Source organism: Argentina anserina, chromosome 6 (genome assembly GCF_933775445.1).
Source record: "Argentina anserina chromosome 6, drPotAnse1.1, whole genome shotgun sequence".
NCBI classification, from domain to species: domain Eukaryota; kingdom Viridiplantae; phylum Streptophyta; class Magnoliopsida; order Rosales; family Rosaceae; genus Argentina; species Argentina anserina.
The window spans coordinates 8,133,435-8,154,366 of record NC_065877.1 but is presented as its reverse complement, the minus strand read 5'-3'; the positions used below and the strand labels follow the sequence as shown (position 1 = coordinate 8,154,366).

The 20,932-nt window shown below is 38.8% G+C and overlaps 2 protein-coding genes across 2 annotated transcripts; both read left to right on the top strand.

Annotated features, from left to right (window-relative positions):
- The first annotated feature begins 6,302 nt into the window (after positions 1 to 6,302).
- LOC126799345 (protein ALUMINUM SENSITIVE 3) lies at positions 6,303 to 8,053 on the top strand. Its single transcript, XM_050526530.1, has 3 exons — positions 6,303 to 6,711; positions 7,076 to 7,321; positions 7,605 to 8,053. The coding sequence occupies exons 1-3, from the start codon at positions 6,355 to 6,357 to the stop codon at positions 7,917 to 7,919; spliced, it is 918 nt and encodes a 305-aa protein (XP_050382487.1). The 5' UTR covers positions 6,303 to 6,354; the 3' UTR covers positions 7,920 to 8,053.
- A 2,321-nt stretch (positions 8,054 to 10,374) lies between these two features.
- Positions 10,375 to 12,519, top strand: LOC126799515 (uncharacterized). The gene is made up of 4 exons (XM_050526730.1): positions 10,375 to 10,699; positions 10,780 to 10,955; positions 11,124 to 11,316; positions 12,211 to 12,519. Exons 1-4 carry the CDS (start codon positions 10,621 to 10,623, stop codon positions 12,438 to 12,440), a joined length of 678 nt encoding a protein of 225 aa, XP_050382687.1. The 5' UTR covers positions 10,375 to 10,620; the 3' UTR covers positions 12,441 to 12,519.
- Positions 12,520 to 20,932: the final 8,413 nt, after the last annotated feature.

Here is a 20,932-nt window from a genome sequence, read left to right as displayed (position 1 = left end):
CTTTCATGCAATTTCAATTATCTGAATTTTGTCTTTCATTGGGGACTTTCAACCTCCCTTTCATTTTCAACCCGATTCTTTCGCTTCTCGAGTGGTATACATGGATATGATTCTCATGGTACCAAGTTTTATGAGTTGTTGGGAGTGCCGTTATTACCATCCGTAGCAGTTGTGTGTAGTTACAAGTTTGAAAAAAATGGGACAAACATCGGTTTGCAACGAAAATTGTCGCTTATACTATTGGTTTGTAACAAAAATTGTCACTTATACCTTTGTGACAGAATTTGTCACGGTTTATTGAATTGAGTTACCATACTTTGGAACTTGACCTACAATTCAGTACTTGGAAATTGTATTGGATTTTAATATTAATGAATCTTCCCTCTTGTTAACCGCAACATGCGTCTGAAATTTAGCATAATCATGTTGGATGTGTTTATACACCTAGTCTAGATTAATTCTTTTGGTGCAACATCGTTTCATTTAAAGACATAAACATTATAGTCTAAATATACAAGAGCGAGATATGAGAAGTGCTTGAAACAAGACACTCATTATATGGTTGAATATGAGAATATCTTCTCATTATTACGGATTTCAAAGCAATTAAACATTGCGGTTATAAAATGAAAATAATGAAGTATAAAACTTCGGTTAATAGTCTGAATAACTACATATCTGTTTATTCCCAAGTTTTTGTGACTAATGTTACTTAGTCGATGCATTTTTAAATTGGTTCATGATCAAGATCTCAATCCAATTATTGGCTATAAAATTCTCATGTAGTTCAAGTAAACACACATACGAAAATGTCTCGATGCATTTATGGTTTCATTACCAAAAGCAATATGTTAATGCAATGTAAAGCATTACATACTACATGACAATACTTACATAAGCCCACGGTTTTAATTGTGGCATAAGTCAGGCTTACACAATCTTTGTGTGGCACAAAGCACACTTATATGATCTTTGATGTTGTTATTATACATCTGTTTCAGTTCTCCATAATCTTTGGTGGATTAGGTCATCAACTATTGATTTTGATCAACACCTTACAAACTAGCATTGTAAAACACTGAAGGACTCTGAGCCATAAGCGTTTGCTCTCGACTTTATTTTGAACCGATAATGCTTGTTGTAGCATATTTATGGCTCATTAGCATGATAAAGTCTTAATTGATGTCTTGTTATGACATGTTTCTACCTTATTTTAGTGATGATTTGTAGTGTTACACGCCATGTAATGCATTTTATATCCCACCGTTTTAAAATATGGTGATGTTTTTCACAAAGTTCGAACTGAACTAACGCTCATACAAGATTAAGGGAGTGTCAAACTATAATAGGTTCGCGAGTTACAGCCTTGACAGTATTACCAAGATGTTTTGTCCGTCGAATTGAACAAACTAGTGCTTCTTTTCACTGCCCACCTCCTTTGATGTGTTACCATGTGTGCTTAAGTTGATCGAGCGGCCACGTTTGTCGCTGTTTAATATTCTACATATCTTTGCTATAAATAAATATTGTCTCGCATAACTTAATTTTTAAAATTCAAAGGATAAATGATGAAAAGAAAACTCGATATAATATTTTTTTTAATATAACGATCAAGTCGTCAATATATTAAAACGTAGGAGGTCAATATGAACATAGAACACCCACCTTATGTGCACAAAGATAGAATCATGCGAAACAAATTAAGGCTAGCGAACTAACCATAATTGTTCCAATGCCGACAACCATGATATGATCCAAAAAAATAACCAAGTAACCAAATGCCTTGACTACAAGACTACACTCATTTATTTAGGAAAAAAAAAAAACGGAACCACCCTACGTAGAAAAGGGTCTCCCCATGAGACACAACCGTCGGAGCTCCTGGTTCCATTGTCGCAGCCTTCACCTCCTCGGTGCTAGAGCCACCATCATCAGCCTTATCAATAAAGACCAACGCTTTTTTACCCTTCTGAGTCTCAAACTTACGCTTTTTAGCTCACTAGGACCAGACTTCTTTAGTTCACCTTCCTTCACAACCTTAGGATTGTTGGTAGAACCTTTAGGGCGACATGCCTTCCTCTTCATCACCTCCTTCTTGGCTGGGGAAACCACAAGACTATCGTTTGCAACCGGCATAGACAATTTAGCATAACAAAAAAATCAAAAGGGACAAGCTTCATACCATTTCCAAGAAGGCGAGAACGTTTGCTAAAATCATCCACCTCCCCACAAGCACTCCGCTTCGAGCCCAACACCACCAAGCAACAACCTTCTCAACTAGATCTACATGCTCCGCCGAATTGTCACTATATCCGGAATCAGCACCGCCACTAGCTGAGGGAAGATACGAGCCAATTGGGCTGCTAACTCCGTCGTCGACATCCCCGACAAAGAAAAGGACAATTGAGGCCCCTTGGACGATGATGACGCCGCATCCCCGCTACTCCCACCCATCAAAGAGAGTCTTGCACCCTCAAATGGGTTAGCACTCACTCCAAGACCCCTGTTACTGCTGTGTAGGCTGACTTGGCACCAAGGAGGAACTAGGGTAGGGTTTTGAAGCGTTCTCTTCCCCTTACCTTCCTTCAAGCCACCTGCCACCCCCTGTCTCTACACTGTGCACCGCCAAGCACATGAGGCTCCGACATATCTAGAGCACCACTACAGCCGGCCTCCAGATGCTCCAACAACCCATAAACACGACAAAACCTCGTAACCCTCAAGTACTTGAATGAGAGGGTCACCGGAATCCGTTTTGGACCAAACTCGAACACATCAGTGGATACACCTCCTTCATCAGATCTAGACATAGTGTTGGATTCGTAGCTTAGCCCGAGAGCCTCTCTTAATGCCCAACTAATCAATCTCTTCGATGACTCTCAAGGTTGAGCCCACTAGTTTGACGTCCTCTGTCGTGAATAGCTTTGGAGGAAGTCCTAGAATCTCCACCGAGAGCATGAACGAATCACATGCCACCTATTGAACATCCTCCAACCCATCATACAGAGCCATGATAAACAATAACCTCCCATAAAACCAAGGCCCGTCGGAGATGATTTTTTTTCCGATATGATAAACCTCCCTTGTAAACCTCAACATGAATTGATCCCCAACCGCCCTCATATGCAGTCGGTTCTTCAGCTCCCAAAGGGTAGAGAGTGTCCCCATCACAACCTTGGCCTCAGGACGTTGTCGCTTAGTGGAAAGAAGACGACCGACGGCAAAAACGTCAAGAGAGATAGCAGCGGTGGAGGTAAAGGTTATTAATGGCCAGGGTAGTGGCAAAACGGGCAGCAACCTTATCAGACATGGTGAGTGTGTGAGAAGGGAAGAGAAAGGTGCAAAGCCGTTGAAAATTAAAACCCTAGAGAGAAAAGAGACGAGGGCGGCTACTCTATAACTCAATACAATCTTTAATTCTCATCCCTACATGATAAAAAAAGAGAATTAATTTTTCTTTTTATGAATCAAACGAAAATTTTGAAGGAAACATAAATATCAATATTGAACCGATGACTGAACAAATAATTCTATGAGTCAATCACTCGAAAGTCACCACTAGCAAAGAAAATCATGAGCTTCGTCATTATAAATCTCGATCAACAAGTCAACTACTCCGCAATTGATCCAACAATTTATCAATCAACCATATATACATATTGCCTTGAAAAGTGAAATTTATATATTTCACATGACTATAAGTTGGTCCTTCACCTTTTCTCCCTTAATTTGAACTTGTATTCCTATACTTATTTACTACAGGAGAATTTCTGATTTCCTTCATTATCCATCTTCCACTTTAGGTATTATACAAAATTAGATTAGTTGAATGACTCATCTGCTCGATCTCATTTAATAGAGGTTATATATAGTCGATATTCGTAGGGCATGCCATACCAATTGAAAACTATTCTTGCCATATTGACCGATCGATAATAGACACTGGCGGAGCCAGAATTTGACCTTTGGGAGGGATACCTTACCTAAAATTTGGTTTAGTTTTTCTGTACAATATGAACATCTTCAAATGAAACAAAATTATATTATATATACATCTTCAATACTTGTATTATAATTAAAAATGTACAAGTAAAAAAGTGGTGATTTATTCATTTGTTACTTCACGTTTTTTGTTTTGGTGAATCCATTAATCAAATAAATCAATTCTTACCTATTTCGATTAATAAGGTATAAATACCAATCAATTTAATAAAAATATAATTTTAATAGAGCTAATTCGTCATTCAAAATTGGTTGGTTAGAGGGGGTCTAATGAGAAAATTAAGCCAACAATGAACTAAAATTAATGTTAACTAGCCTTATAGAAGCAAAGTTTAAATGTTGCAAAATATAGGGTGGGTCTGGACCCGGTTGGGCTGTAACATAGCTCTGCCACTGATAATAGACATTATATGTGACAAAGCCTCAGTACATTAGTTGGTTTAGCTCCAATATGTTCTGATACTATATTACTATGTGACTGGAAATTAAATTTTTAATATTTCACACCACCAACCATTATACATATTACTTGATTGTGAGTGTTAATGAATCATGCATTACCCATGCCTAAAGATTTCTCAGATTTGTTGTGAACAACAAAAATGCAACACTAACATGATAGTATATTTAAAGAACTCATATTAAAAGAAATGTACATGTCATTCACCATGATTAAGAATGGTTTGTGTGAGACATCGGAAGAAATTTAAAATAATTGTAATTTAATTATAACTAAAAACAACTTTAATTAGGTGGGTGCATGCGCCGAAAAAACTGGCGTCAGGAGAGTGGACAACATACTTTTTTTAAGTGTGGAGACAAATTCTTCCACTTAGAGGGGAGGCCATCATCGGCCGGCGGCCGCAACATGAAAGTACCAAAGCCGGGGGCGGCTATAGGTCACGAAGAGAACATGATCCTTATTTTCATTTTAATTTTCATCACGAGTTATCTTATGATCTTAACGAGGATGCTATACTTACCAAACAACATACCTTGTTGTGATCTTAATAAAGTACGAAATTGTGTGAAATTGAACACCAACGTTAGATTGACATGAGAGCATATATTAAATATATCATACTTGGTGAATAAATAAACATCCAGAAAAACTTTGTATCCACTGTCTATAACATATGTAACATATATGAGTGAGATATTGGGAGAAACTTACAATGGTTAAATTTTCATTGCATGCTGTAAATTTATCAAATCAGATATCAGGTTTAAAAGACATTCTTCAATTAGTGGTTTGTGGTATACCCACAAGAATTAAAGTTTAATCATGTGATACCATAAAACCTTATTTTTAGGCCAAAATACATAAGAATTCTTGTAAATTTACGTGCGACTCCAATGGAATACTTGTCATGATGTCCATGATATCATTATTTTTTCAAGATATCTAAACCTCATGGGAATTTATTTGGTTTGTTCATAACTAAATGTCATGTATCAACTTCGAAAAATATTTTATACAGTTATATGCTTGCGTGATAAGAAAAAGAGATTAGAAATAAATTTTATCTCTGACACATTAACTGTATTCAGAGCATCTTAAACAACTTCTCTAAAACTCAAATAATCTCTATTATAGAGGAAAAATATAATTTTTTAGCTCCAATAGCTTCTCTAAACTGTCATTTATAATAGAGAAAATGGGAAGAGAGAAAAATAAAATATCTAAATTTGTAAAATTTTAAAAACAATCTCTAAACTTTATTTCTTACAAAAAAAAATCCACTCTTCATCCTTGAAAATAACCCAAAAGGAAGAATCGATTTATCACTCATTTTGTGGTATTGATATAAATTATGAAATTATACAATTTAATTTGATTTTTATTTAACTATACACATTTGTATTTAATTGTATACAATATAATAGAGGAGTTGTTGGAATTAGGGTCTTATTTTTTTAAAAAAAATTGATATTTTTATCCTCTATAATAAAAATTTAAAAAATGAGCCGTCGTTCTCATAAATCACTCAAATCAGCTCTAATGGATTAGCACTAGTTGACAAATATCCACTTATTACCACAGGGCACGTCAACCCAGGCAATATTTCCCCGCAAAAAACCAGACTGCAGTACAAACCGTTCAAAATGGAATCAGTCCTTTGGTTACGGTCGTACCGTACAACCCAACCGTAACAACAATACAAGAATCTAATTACCTTCAACTCAGTCATTAAGAACTAATCACTCTAATCCTCCCCTCCACGTTATCAACTGCACCAAGTAACTCACCTCTCAGGGGACGGTCGCTTCTCCTCTTATTTTCTCTCTCAACTATAATATTCTCCAGTACTCTCCTGCCGGAACTATCTGAGAATTTGACACCCTTTTTCAATGGCATCATATTCTTCGTCACTCTTCTCCTCCACCACGCAAAACCACTCGGCAGCTTCACCTCTACAAGGCCTGTACGCTGACCAGGTTCTTCTTCCGTTTTTCGATGCTCTTGTGGAGAAAATGGACTTCTCATGGATGGTGGACTTCCTCAAGGGCATGGTGAAGCCTTTGGCTGCCACCGTGGTGGTGCTCCTGGCGGTGGTGCTTTCGTATGTACAGAAGCTCGGTTTGGGTGGCGAGATGGTTTACTCTATTGCTAGGGCCTTTGTGCAGCTGTCGATTATTGGGTTTGTTTTGCAGTTCATTTTCAATAGGGATAATGCTATTTGGATCATCCTTGCTTACATGTTCATGGTAATTTGTCTCTGTGTCTCTCTTATTGTCTATTCTATGCTTGATTTCTACGAAAGCTCAATACTATTCATGGATTTAGCTTTTCTAGCTTGTAGTGTGGTTCAATTTTAGTTTTTTTTTAAGCTCTGTTTTTGCTCTGCTTCTTGGTAAATATCTAAACCAGAGGAACTGAGGAAGTCACCCTGTTTCACATAGTTGTTCTCCAATTTTTACCATTCATTCAATTGTAGTCTTGTAGAAAGAGGAATTCAGTTTCAACGTACTTCGAAAATAATTTAGACTATTCACATCTATATTAACCGTCACGATGAATTGTTTCAATTGTTGATATTTATGACTTAATGTGATTGTAACTCTTCTGCAGGTCTCTGTTGCTGGCTACACAGCAGGTCAAAGGGCTAAACATGTTCCTAGAGGGAAGTATGTTGCAGGGGCATCAATATTGGTTGGAACTGCAATTACAATGTTCCTTCTTATTGTGCTCAAGGTCTTCCCCTTCACTCCAAGATATATTATCCCTGTTGCCGGAATGATGGTCGGAAATTCCATGACGGTAACCGGGGTTACAATGAAAAGACTACGAGATGATATCCGAACACAAATGAACCTGGTACGATATGAGTTTATTCTTAGATTAGCATGATCATATGGAGAAGTACGTCTTCTTCGGATTGTAACTTCTTATCACCTTCAATAGTCTGCTCATTTGATGTGATCATATTGGAAAATACTTCTGGTTTGAATGCTCTTCTATATCATATATTCAAATTTGATATGTATGTTAATTACCAGCCGGGAAACTTTCAATACTACTAGCTCTCATAAACATAGTATATATGTGAATTCTCTAGCCAAATGCTGTTTTTCTTTTAATTCCGAGTTACTGTTTGCAGGTAGAAACGGCATTAGCTCTGGGAGCAACACCACGCCAAGCAACACTTCAGCAGGTGAAGCGAGCTTTGGTTATATCATTGTCTCCAGTTCTAGACAACGCAAAAACTGTCGGTCTCATCTCACTTCCTGGAGCAATGACTGGCCTCATAATGGGAGGAGCTTCTCCTCTCGAGGCCATTCAGCTTCAGATTGTTGTCATGAACTTTCTAATTGGTGCATCCACAATTAGCAGCATATTGTCAACGTATCTGTGTTGGCCTGCCTTCTTTACTAAAGCTTATCAGTTAGAGACCAAGGTCTTCTCCGCAGAATAGTATTGCACAGATATCATATGATATAGTAGCTATATTTCAAGGGTTATTATTGCACAATATTACTGTATCACCATGTACAAGTCAGTTTTGAAGTGATTGAAATGAAAAATCAAGGTAATCCTCTGAAATAACATGAACACTTACGCATCCCTTATTCAGAGTTCAGACATTGATCCTCATTAGATGGCTGATATATACAACAATAAGAGTTGGAGCTAAGATCTAATAAACTATTTGCATAACTACATAAGACTTGGCCACGATGTAATTGGAGTAAATGGAACCGGCAACAGTGCGTTTAGCCAGCCCGCAGCTGAAAGTTGTCGTCCTACGGCTTACGATTAGCCTGTTGACGACGACGGATACGATTAAGATAGCGCTGGCGGGGGCTGAGGTGGTGACGGTTACGATGTCGTAATGGTAGATTACGATTTCGGTTCCATTTAGCACGACCAGGATGATGACCCTATTCACAAAAGTTGCAAAAGATTTAAGATTTAACACTCATCGATCACCCCATCACCGTAATCAAAAGGAAACAAAACTTGCACCACAATAATATCATCTAAGCCATTAACAATTAAAAATTAGGTGAAAAGTACGTACCACTTTTCTTCCTGGTAAAACTCCTACAGACGGCAGCGGCACCGTGGGCAGCGCTGGCAGGAGTGTTGTCTTAACGTCCAACGGTTTACACTGGTCGGAGGCGAAGGGATTCATGAGTCCTCCAAGTTTGGAATCAATCCAATTCCCAGGAGGATCATAATTACAAATCATCAACACCCCGCCTTTGACGCATTTGATGCGGCTGCACCCTACTCTCTGTGTGTTCCTCCAGATGATCTGCGTGAAGTGGCCGCACATTTTTCCCGGCGTGCACTTCAACGACTTGACGTCGAAGTCTAATTTCTCGTCGGCCCACATCATCACGGCGTCTCAAGGGCTAAAGTTGTCGTTCCACGACCACCCCCAGAAGAGGTTCTCGCCGTAAGGCCCATTGGAGTGGTACCGGTCCTCACATTTCCCGAGGGCGCTGGTCTTCTCGGCCCATCGGTGGGCGTAGTGAGCCAGCTTATTGTCCCACGTCAGCACCGGAGCGTTGTACGTGGCCCTGACCTCGTTGTGGGCAAGGAGGAAGTCCTGCGCCGTCACCAGCGGGGAGGCAATGTAGGTCTCCTCGGTGGCGGAGACATTGTTGAGGAGGAGGAGGGATACGGTGAGGATTGTAAAGACGGCGACTTGACCGGGAGGAGGCATTGAACCTTAATTGTAATCGATCGTAAATGCAACCTTAACCGTCACCACCTTGTTAGTCAGTTAGTTTTTATTTCTTTTTCCTTTGAGGTCTGCTCCTTGGCAGAGCAGAGGCTTAGAGGAGAGAACCTCGAGGGGGAGGAGGTCATTTATTTAGATACAGATACTGTTGGGAGGGCGGAGGGTGATGGATTTCCGCATTTTGCTGGGGAAGTTCTTCGATGGAGGTAAATAATGGTCAAATATGGTTTTCAAGGGAAGAACTACACTTTGATTAGTGCAACCGCGCCGAGTCAATTAAGTTGGTTTGCTTCTAGAAAATTTATAGAGGTCCACCATCTTTGTAGTGGCAATTTAACAATTGAATTATGATAATGTGAAGTAACATGCTTTAAGATACACAATTTTGAAATCTAGTTTAATTCAATATGGCAATGTCCATCATACTTACTATTGTACTCGAATTCAAAAATAAATTCCCTTTTTTATTGAACAAACAATTATGTTCATTGCGAGTATTTGAAGCTTACACTGTCGATCCAGAGGGTGTTAGATAATTTACCTTGATTAGGTTCATGGAACCACAAAGTTATTTACGGCACACAATTATAGTTTTAAATTTTCTTCAATATCTTAGCTTAAACTCTATGCATACATTGATACATATGTACATGATTCTTATCCTACTGATAGCATTTCTACTTGGTGTTGCAGATTTGTACTTCACTAGCATAGACGTCTAAAATTAGCATGCCCATTAATTAGAATTGTATTTTAGAAGAAATGAGAGTCGTATTCATGAGAAACTAAGTAATAATATTAACAAGGGAGAACATTGAATACGTGTGAGTAACTATTAATCTGTTCATATGTGAATATTTATGTGAAAATTTTCGTATGGTCTATTACGAGTTCTTTAAATTACAAATTTGTTTAACTTAGGACTTTTATACGTTTATCATAATGAGTGTTTGTTGTTTGAGTAGCTAGCCGGTCAGTGCTCAGTACCTTGCATTTTTGGTTCTTCGTCTCCATAAAAGGAAATAATTTGAATTCTACACAAAATCAAATTTCCCTTTATACTCTAAGATCATTGGATGAAGATCATTTAATAAAAAGAAAAAGAAAAATGAAATAGAACGAACGCGGCGTTTATATACAAAACAGAGTGGTCAAATTGGTAGAATAGCGCGAACCTGAACCGGTCCACAGTCAACCCCCCGCCTTTGTTTTCTCTCTTCAGACACGAAACCCAGTATTCCAATTAATCTTCCCACACCCACCTGCACCACTGCCACGTCAAAAGACCAAACTGCCCCTCTCGCGGCGGTTCTCCCAGCAAAGCCACCAGACCTTACACGCCCCTTTCGCTGTTCCATCATCTCTTCTCCGCAACGTTTAATCCTCTCTCGGAGACTCCACAATTTCGCAATCGCAATCGGCGATTATGCCGATTCGGAATCAGCTGGATTTCAGGGTTCCGATCAAATTCCTCGCCTTCTGCGTCTTCCTCAGCTGCTTTCCAGGTATATTTACGAGCAGAACCCGCCGGGTTTCCTAAAACGACGCCGTTTTCCGTGTGAAATTGAGAGCTTGTGATTTGCAGGATGCATATTATCGGCGACTGTGACGCTCGATTCGATAGAGATATACAACACGCACGAGCTGCTGAAACAGCCGACGGTTTATTTCAAATGCCAACACGACCAGAACAAGACGGTGTTGCCGGACGTCAAGGACAAGAAGGTCTTGTATAAATTCAACGGCCAAGAGTCTTGGCAGGTATAATTAATTTCATCATTACTCACTGCTGGTTTCATAGTTTGACAGCGTCTTTTATTTGTCATGTAATGTAATGGTGTTAGAACTGCGCCGAGATTATTGAGTTGTTTAGTGGATGAGTTTGGCTTTGTTTTGTGATGGTGATTGTGAATTTTATTGCATTTTCAGCCTTTGACAGAGCTCAATGATAAGAAGTGTAAGCGGTGTGGATTTTATGAGGAGGATGCCATCAAATCAGACGACGTATTTGAGGAGTGGGAGTTGTGTCCATCTGATTTCGGTGGTCATGATGGAAAATTCCGGCGAGTCACAAAAGATGAATTCAATGCAACGTTTTTGTGTCCGAAGTGCGACACTAGTGGTGAGTGAGAGTATGTTTAATTATATATATATTTTTTAGTTTAATTCTTCATGTCTACTTTGGGATGACATGTTGTCCTTAAACCTATCGTAGTTTAACTGACTTTGGCATTAGCTCAGTTAAGGTTTTCAAGCTCATCTTTCTCGTGTGTGATTTAGGATGACATAAATTTTGTGCTTTAAATGATCACAGCTTAATTCACAATAGGCAGGAGCCCAGTTGAATTTTCGAGCTCATCACCCTCATGCCTAGATTGGATAACAAAATAGATTTGGGCATAAACCTGGTCAGAGTTAAATACACTTTGATATGAGTTTGGTTGAACTTATTGAGCTCATCTCCCACGTGCCTAGTTTGTGGTGATAAGGATGTTTTATTTATACTGGTTACAGTTTCATATCCAAGATGAGCTTAATTGAACTTTTTGGCCCATCTCCATGTTTCCATGTATTCTGTACTTAAACAAGGTCAGGGTGAAATTCACTTTCTAAATGAGCTCATCTCTTTCTTATCTCGGTTAGGAGGTTTAAAATGTTAATTTCACTTTTGTTTATATCTCAGATTGGTACCATTTGTAAATCATCAAATAAATAGCTAGGAAATTCTAGGGGTATGTGTAAAGAGGTTAAACCTGAGGTGTGCATGATTCTAAATTGTTAAGTTTAGTTGATATGTTTCTGTAATTTGGAATTATCATCTTCTCTGGATGCTGACACGTCAATTTGATATTTCTTAATTACCAATTGAGCAAGCACTTGAAATTCACACTTCACAGTTCAATGAAATCAGGAAAAAGAGTTGAAATCATGCATATGTAATTAAATTCAAGCTACTTTATAGTTATAACTGATGTCCAACTTGTAATTTTATTTTTTTCATTGGCACTGTTTGCAGGATCCAAATCCAATAGTAAGTCTCATGGAGAATCAAAGGGAAATGGAATCCCTATCGCTCTAGTTCTATTAATTGTTCTTGTTGTGTTAGCAGTGTGTATGACTGGAGTAGTAGCTGGATACAAGCACTGGCAAAAGAAAAAGCGACAACAGGAACAGGCTCGGTTCTTAAAGCTGTTTGAAGATGGTGATGATATTGAGGATGAATTAGGGCTTGATCATGTAATTTGATATTGACTAGTTACATTAACTTGAGTACATTACAGTAAGTTGATCGTACACAAATTTTGCTCTTGTGAAGAAAGAAAGATGAACAAATAAACAGTTACATACATATTGTGAATATGTTTCGATGAATGAGCACTGGTAGTTGTATTGATGAGTGAAAGAGATTAGCATAGCATCGACCATACATGGAACTGATGGAAGCTATTTGCGCATTGGAAATGTTAGAACTGTGAAAATGTTGGGTCATCTTCGGTGTCTGTTACAGTACTTGGGTTCTCAAAGTTGATACAAGCAAGGCCAGTAGCCAAAAATACTTTCGAAAACCCCAATCTCCTGCGGATAGTAGGAATATGAAGCAAGCTCTGGACTCTTGCTCATTGTAGCCATGAGAATCAGTTTTACCTCCATAGTGTCACGGACCTAACCATTCGGCTGTCACACTTGGTCCATGCGGCGCTCCATTCCTATGGAGCCAGCCTTATCCAACGGGGCAATACACTGGTTTCTCCTTGTCTTGGGCTCATCAGGGGATCGGCTCCAGACCCCTACATGTGTGTAGGCGGCTAACTCGCCTCTTTGACGTTAAGTCCTCGACTAGCGACAAGCTCTCCGAATTTAACCAGGTCGGCATGCCTGAACCCCTCGGAAGGAGCAGCCATATATCTCCCACACATTAAATTTTGGAGCAAATCCCACATATGCATGATGTTCTTTTAACTAGCGACGTCCACGATTGACACTCCCAAAATAAGGACGTGACATCCTCTCCCACCAAACTTGGTGTACGTCCTCGTACACAGCATCCTCACTTGCGGCCCGCGCATCCCTTGTGCGCCCATGATGCCTAGAGCGACAAAAAGGAGTTCCCAAAGATCGCTCACCCAACAATGACTTTGCGCCTGATCTCTCTTGTCCTGGACTTTGCCACGGATCTTCTCGTCCGGTCCTCCCTTCCAGAGGCGACCCTGCCTACTCGACTCCCCTGTGGAGCCCCCCGTATCTTGGGGACACGGCGACACGTGTGAGCACTTGGCGAATACAACGACAACGATGTTGAGGTGACTCTGATACCACTTATCACGAACCTAGCCATTCGGCTGCCACACTTGGTCCGTGCGGCGCTTCATCCCCATGGAGCCAGCCTTATCTAACGGGGCAATACACTGGTTTCGCCCTGCTTTGGGCTCATCAGGGGATCGGCTCTAGACCCCTACTTGTGTGTAGGGCGGCTAACTCGCCTCTTTGACGTTAAGTCCTCAACTAACGACAAGCTCTCCGAATTTAACCGGGTCGGCATGCCTGAATCCCTCGGAAGGAGCAGCCATATATCTCCCACACATTGAATCTTGGAGCAAATATCACATATGCTTGATGTTCTTTTAACCAGAGACGCCCACGATCGACACTCCCAAAATATGGACGTGACAATAGGCTAACCAAGAGTCACAAGACCAAGAACTCAAATCAAAAGTCGGATAAGCTTCTTCTGTGACATCTTGCCCAGAGCTACATTCATATGGTTGCTCACATTGGCCGGAGTCTTCTTGTAACTTCTTCAACTCACCGCCTTCTTCATTTTTCTGAATTCCACTATCAAGGGACAAGTACGCATCTCCCAAAGAGTCACAAAGGGAGTGACTGTATTCGCTGAGCCAATTTCCGCAGCCATAATGCGGTAACTGTTCTTCGCCGGCATAATAAGTCTCATCAACAACTTCATCCTCATTCCAGTGACTGCTCGAAAAATCGGCCTCCTCTATCCCACACGATGAAGACAATAAACCCTGAAGAAACTCTTCCTGACAGTAATTAGGGCTGAAGAAAAGACAAGGATGCCATCTCCCATCTGATGGAAGATGTTCATCACTTCCAGCAGCATCATATAGACTGAGTTGGTTGTCCATAACTTCAACTTTCTCAACTTCTCTCAGCAATTCGGTTCTTCCAGCTGGAATAATCAAGGGGAGGCTAAAGCATGTTATATTCTGGGAGAAAAGGTTTGATAAAGAAAAGGGAATAAGATCATATCACTGATATCAGGGAAGGCCGACACCTATATATCCACATCTTCATCAGAAATTCGATTTCAATCTCTGCTCTCTCTCTTTGAAAAAAGGCCATGGTACGATTTAGCCGCCTACAAATCCTTTGCGGGATCGAATATCTTTATGTATACAAAAAAATTACGCAGAAGATGACATTATACAGTTAGTGGCCTCAGCATCTCTATCGAATGCGCATTCAAAGGGGAAAAAAAAGGGTCACATGCACACTTTTCCACTTGCATGTGAAACAGAATGCGCCATTTTGCATTATTCATTTTAGCAATTACATTACTACTGGCCTACTGGGGTATCTAATTCCACCAGCAATGGAATCCCCGAATCTGTAACATGAATGTGAGTTACATTTCAAGATTAAATCACCAGAAACTCCACCCTAAAATTCTCCAACAAGTAATACACAGAAATCACATGCAATACAAGTATATATACAACATGTCCATTTCGAAGAATCCTTTGACGATTTCTCAAGGATTTTTGGTTTCTTGATTCTGATCACCAAGAACCGGACGGTGAGCTCGGCGAATGAACCGTACAACCTCTTCAAAACGCCGCCGTGGAGATGTCACACTAGTCTTAGTTCCGAGCACATCATCATCATCATCATCATCATCAATTAACGGGCCTTCGACACCATGCACAATGCACGAATCATCGACGTGGAGATTAGGGGCGACGATAAGGACCTTATTTAACGAAACCCTTCTGCCGTCGGTGCCGGAAATCAACGTAGTGTTGCGGCGGAGAGTGGGGAGGACGGTGTTTGGTCGGAGTCGGATGAGGGATTGGATAGACAACGCTAAGGAAGGGAGGATATGAGCATTGGCGGTGGTAAGGGTGACGCGCCGGCCCAATAAGGCGGAGTCGGGCGAGACGAAGCAGGTGGTGCGGGTGGCGGAGAGGTTGTGGGAGTGTAAGGCGTGGGCGAAGTGGGTGAAGCCGGTTAAGGAGAGAGAGGTGATGATGGACTGGGAGCAGAGGGAGTGGGTGGGTGGGGTGATAGACAAGAAAGCAAGGAGGAGAAGCAAAATGGGTGGTGGGATCATCGGGTTGGCCATTATGGAGAGGAAGGCGGTGGCCGGAAAGTGAATGGAGGTTGTAGAATTGTGGAGGTGATGAATTGTGGGGGAGTAACGGTTTTAACGAAATCAGGAGGGAGTTCAACCGAGTTTGAGAGCTGCCTGATGTATAGGCCTCGTGTGAGGACCCAATTCTGTTGTGAGCGCAATTTTCTCTTCCATTTAATCCTTTAAAAGTTGTTTGCTTACGACCTGGTCAAACTAAGTCAAGATACTACACCAAATCAGTAGTACTGAGTAAATTCATTTCTTGTAACATTATAGGAGGAGAATTGAACTTCTAAATCCACTTAAAACACACTCAAGTCAACTGTGTTTATTCCATGGAACACCACCAGTAGAGACAAGGTCAACCTTTAAACGTATCCGACAACGCCGCTACGAAGGCGGGTGTCGGAGGGTTCACTCTCTGTTTTTGCTTCTCACTCTTACTGCAATACACATCCCTTCTTTCATGTATATGGCTACTATTAGAGGTGACTAAGTGGGCCGAAATATCAAATCCGGCGCGATAAATAAATGACTGGCCCAAGCACGATACATGTAGGGTTTTTATCCGCTTAAAATAGATTTTACTATCTCTAATGACTAATGTTTAGATAAAGTTTAAATATGTACGCCAGAGTGACATTTTCTGGTGTAAATTTGCACATAAGATCTTTGAAGAAATTAAAGGGCATTCCCAACTAGGCAGTTTAACTACTTATATACTTTAGAGATTGTTGTATAGTTGTGAAATACATGTTGCGGGCACGGGCACCTGAACCACGGTTTTCATCGTAATGTATTCTCTATCGAGGCTTAACTTGTGTTTAGGGGGATCGAGCTAGTAGGCTTTATTAAGTTGCAACAGACGGGCAACATGTTACATGCTTAGGGTATGGTACTCCGACATGTTGGTAGTTTAATGACCGTAAGCTATTATTAATAGTAAAAATTTAATGTTTGAGACTAATGTCACTAAGTATTAAAATTCTGAGCATGTAAAAACTTTTGCTCATAAACAGAATGGAAGCTTCTATTCATACCTCCCAAAATAGTAATTAGACATCCATCTTTTTCCAATTTCGTTTTGACTTTTTCAACGCATGTGAAATTACCAAAAAGACATATAAGAGTAGAAAAAAAAGCAAGAGAATTATTAACCTGCCTATTTTATAATTTTTTTCGTCAATCTATTATTTATTTATTTCATGCTAACCTTAATTCAGAATAATAAATTAAATAAGATGATTTAATTACTTTCATTTTTTAAGTTAAAAATATAATAAATAACATTTTTAATCTTCTTGTATCAATTGAAATACTACATAGAATTTTTAATAAACTTCGATGAGATAAAAAATTGTTCAATAGATGTTAGAATATTTTGTGTTAATTTTACTATTTGGTGAATTTCAAATAAATAAATAAAAAAGAACAATATTATTAATTATGAATTTAGGAGTGAAAAAGAAAATTAATTTGTGAAGATGAATTATATAATTCAAAAAAATAATTTGATTTGTTTATACTAGTTGAATATAAAAATAAAATTGGAAAGGTATTAATGTATAATAGATTGATTTGAAATCTAATAATGATATATTAATTATGGGCATTTTCAAAAAAGTATGGAAGTCTAAATAATATTTTAAGTATTTATAAAAGTAAAAGAGAGATCTATTAAGTGAAGATGTTCAAATATTGTTTTTGAAGATATGAATAGAAGCCTCCAAACAGAATATATGGCGCAATAGTGATAATAAAAGACAACAATAATTTAGAGTTGGGTACGGTGCGGTGCGAGTTAGCATCCAAACTAACTGAAAATAATTGGCAAACAATACTCGCATATAATCGGAATATTTGGGTGAACACACAAGTGCCCAAGTATTCAGCTTAGTTTTTTTTATTGGTATGGTTCCAAAGCAATGTAGAAAGTAGGCTAAGCCCAAGTATATATAAACCAGGCCAGGTCTATCGCCTGTCGGTTTGCAAAATGGTTTAAACCGCTGTCATGCAGGCGCCAGGTGTCAAATATGAAAATCGGGAACCACCCACCCCTCCTTCACTGAACCAGTCAAGTCCCTCTCAATATGACTACGTGAACTTCTTCGCTGTTAATTTCCACACACAGAGATATTAAAGGGGGAGTTGAAGTCGTTGAGAATGACGGCGTGCTTCGTCTGAGACTTTGACCCACCCCACCTAACCCATCTCTCTCCTCTCCACTTCGTATTGTTCAGGCTTTGGTTGTGGAATTTGATACTGAAATTTGATACCTTTTGAGTTCACAAGGAGGGGAGAGTGTGTGTGACACAAGTGACACCCACCACCTGTTTGATGATATGCCTGAGAAAGAACGAAGATGAAGATGAGACGCGGTTTTGGAGCTTCGAGACAAATTATCTCGAGCTGTGAGTATTTCTTGGCTGACGCCCCGCAGCACTAAGTAACTTTGTCCTCCGAAATTTATTTGAGTCGTAAAAGTGCTGCATCCTAAGATTTCCACCGACGTTGCCATGTCGGCGATGAGCGCAGGTACAACCGCGTGTCCATGGGCTTTCTTGTGTCCACTGGAGAAGGCTCCTCGTCCTCAATATGTTCCCAAAGCAAAAAAATTTGTCTCTGTTCTCTCCAACTCATTTGAGTCTTCAGTCTCTCTAAGTCAATTGCCTGCTCCGATCAAACGCGGAGACATGACTTATGTCAAGATCAATGAAGCTTGATAGGAGCACAAAGTGTGACGTTCTTAATGCGTTTATGTCATATTATTACTCTTTGTTACCTCTTATTTAGTATGTTTTAGTTTATTTTATATGAATAATTGTCTAGGTAGAGCTTATATCGATTATGAGTGAATTGATGATGAAATCGTGCTAAGTGTTAAGAATCCTTGTTGAAATATGATTCCTTGTTCGAGTATGATTCATCCTTTCGTATTTCTTTGTTTCTAACGTACTTATTCTTATTAGGAAATACAAATCCATGTTGGAGAAGGAAAACAATCCTAGTTCCACAAGGAAAGAGAAGAAAATGCACTTAAAAGCCCAATTCATGCAAGAATCAAAATGCTGTCAAGATTTGTAGTCCAACTTCGACGGGCTCCCCTGTATAGCTCCGATGGAGTTAGAAGACGTACCTTATATGGATAAAAAGGATTTTGAGTCTAGTTTCTGTAGGATTTGGAATCAAATCAATATCTTATTCCTACAGGGAGATATGACCGAATCATTACTCGGAGGTCCAGTGAACTCCGTGGAATTATCTCTTTTTCCCATGTTTTTATTTTTTTATTTGTTTCCTTCCACTATGAGTCTTCCATTGCATTATTTATTTTGACATTCATTGAGGACAATGCATGATTCGAGTGTGGGGGAAGGTTTACGTGTTAGAGTCATAAAATAAAAAATAAAAAATATTTGTTTTTTTGTTTGTTTTTGTTTTGTTTTGAGTCTTAGGTATGCCTTTAACTGTCTAGGATGAGTTGATCTTTGAATGATTGGTTGAAAGATGATCACAAGATTGGAAATTGAACTTAATTGCAATTTGATGGTTAATCAATGTGTAGATTTTGTACAAACATGTAGTAGATGAAGATTTTGAAACTTAGGTACAGAATGAGCATGTTCCCTACTTGTTTGAATTCATGTAACTTTTGTGAGTTTCAAGCCATATATGTGCCTTTCTTTGGAGAGTTTAAGCTATCATTTCTTAGCTATATAACCTCATTACATCTATTTTGATCAATTCATATGTCATCAAATTGCAATGAACTAGAGAATGATATAACTTACTTTGTGAAACTTTCGAAACTTTTATCATAATATACTCTGATTTTGAAAATGATTGTCGGATCTTTTTAGGATTCCACCACTTAAACCAAAAAGCCGTATGCCTTATTTGAGCCCTGCTTGGGACACCTTAGTATAAACCCCTTTGAGCCTATGTTAAGCCTTTTATTTCATTACCAACATGTTAATATCCTTGCTTAGTATAGTTGTATCTCTACCCTTGTCTTTAAGGCTTGGCCGAGCCGATTGTTGGATGTTAATATAGAGTGATGATTCGATTCAAGTGTGGGGTTGTGCTATGTATGTATTTTTGCCGTATGAAAAGAGTGAAGAAAAAAATAGAAAGATGCCGTGAGAAGAAAAAGAGAAAAATACATGAACACGGCTTGAAAGAAAAAAAAATATATATATATATACAAAGAAGTTACGGCATAGCTATGTTTGATGTGAATTTGGAGTTGTGATGTATTTGTTGAAGGCTCAATAATGTTGTACTTTAGCCTTTGTTCGTTTTCACAATGTTTAGAGTGAAGAATTGGTCCAACATGATAAAATTGGCCCTTGTTTTATGGAGTATGGCGACATAAGGTGAATGATTCTTGCTCTGCTAAGTCTTGAGGATGACCTTTGTGATTCCTTTTACCTAAATAAATCATATTCTTACCGAGCCTAAACCTACCTTTTATAAAGATCCGCATGATTCTTAAAATGAGTAGCTCTTGATTTGTGGAGTTTGTTTCATGAGTAAGCATATGGTTTGGGTTCATTTGTGCATATGATTGGTATCTTTCATGAGGTTTTCGAATTCACTATGTGTTCATAACTCTTATGTGTGAAAAGCTTTTAAGCATATGCCATGTTCTTGAGAGAAAATATTCGGAGTGCATATCCCTTGTAAGTTGAATTTGAACTTGATTTGAACATGTTGAGCTTAATATCACCTATGTTTTCGACCTTGTCTTACTTGTTCTGCGAGATCACATGTTTATTAACCATTAAATTCATTCTATCTATTTACATTAAGTGTTATTTTTGATGCTATGAGTTTGAAGATCGCTAAGACAAAATGTTTAAGGCATTATAGTTGAGTCATTAGTTTAGTTGTTTTGATTTTTGTTTTATGTTTTTGTTTCCCTTTTCTATTATTTGCTAAGGGACTAGCAAAGTTCAAGTGTGGGGTTGTTGATAGGAGCACAAAGTGTGACGTTCTTAATGCGTTTATGTCATATTCTTACTCTTTGTTACCTCTTATTTAGTATGTTTTAGTTTCTTTTATATGAGTAATTGTCTAGGTATAGCTTATATCGATTATGAGTGAATTGATGATGAAATCGTACTAAGTGTTAAGAATCCTTGTTGAAATATGATTCCTTGTTCGAGTAGGATTCATCCTTTCGTATTTCTTTGTTTCTAACATACTTATTCTTATTAGGAAATACAAATCCATGTTGGAGAAGGAAAGCAATCCTAGTTCCACAAGGAAAGAGAAGAAAATGCACTTAAAAGCCCAATTCATGCAAGAATCAAAATGCTGTCAAGATTCGTAGTCCAACTTCGACGGGCTCCCCTGTATAGCT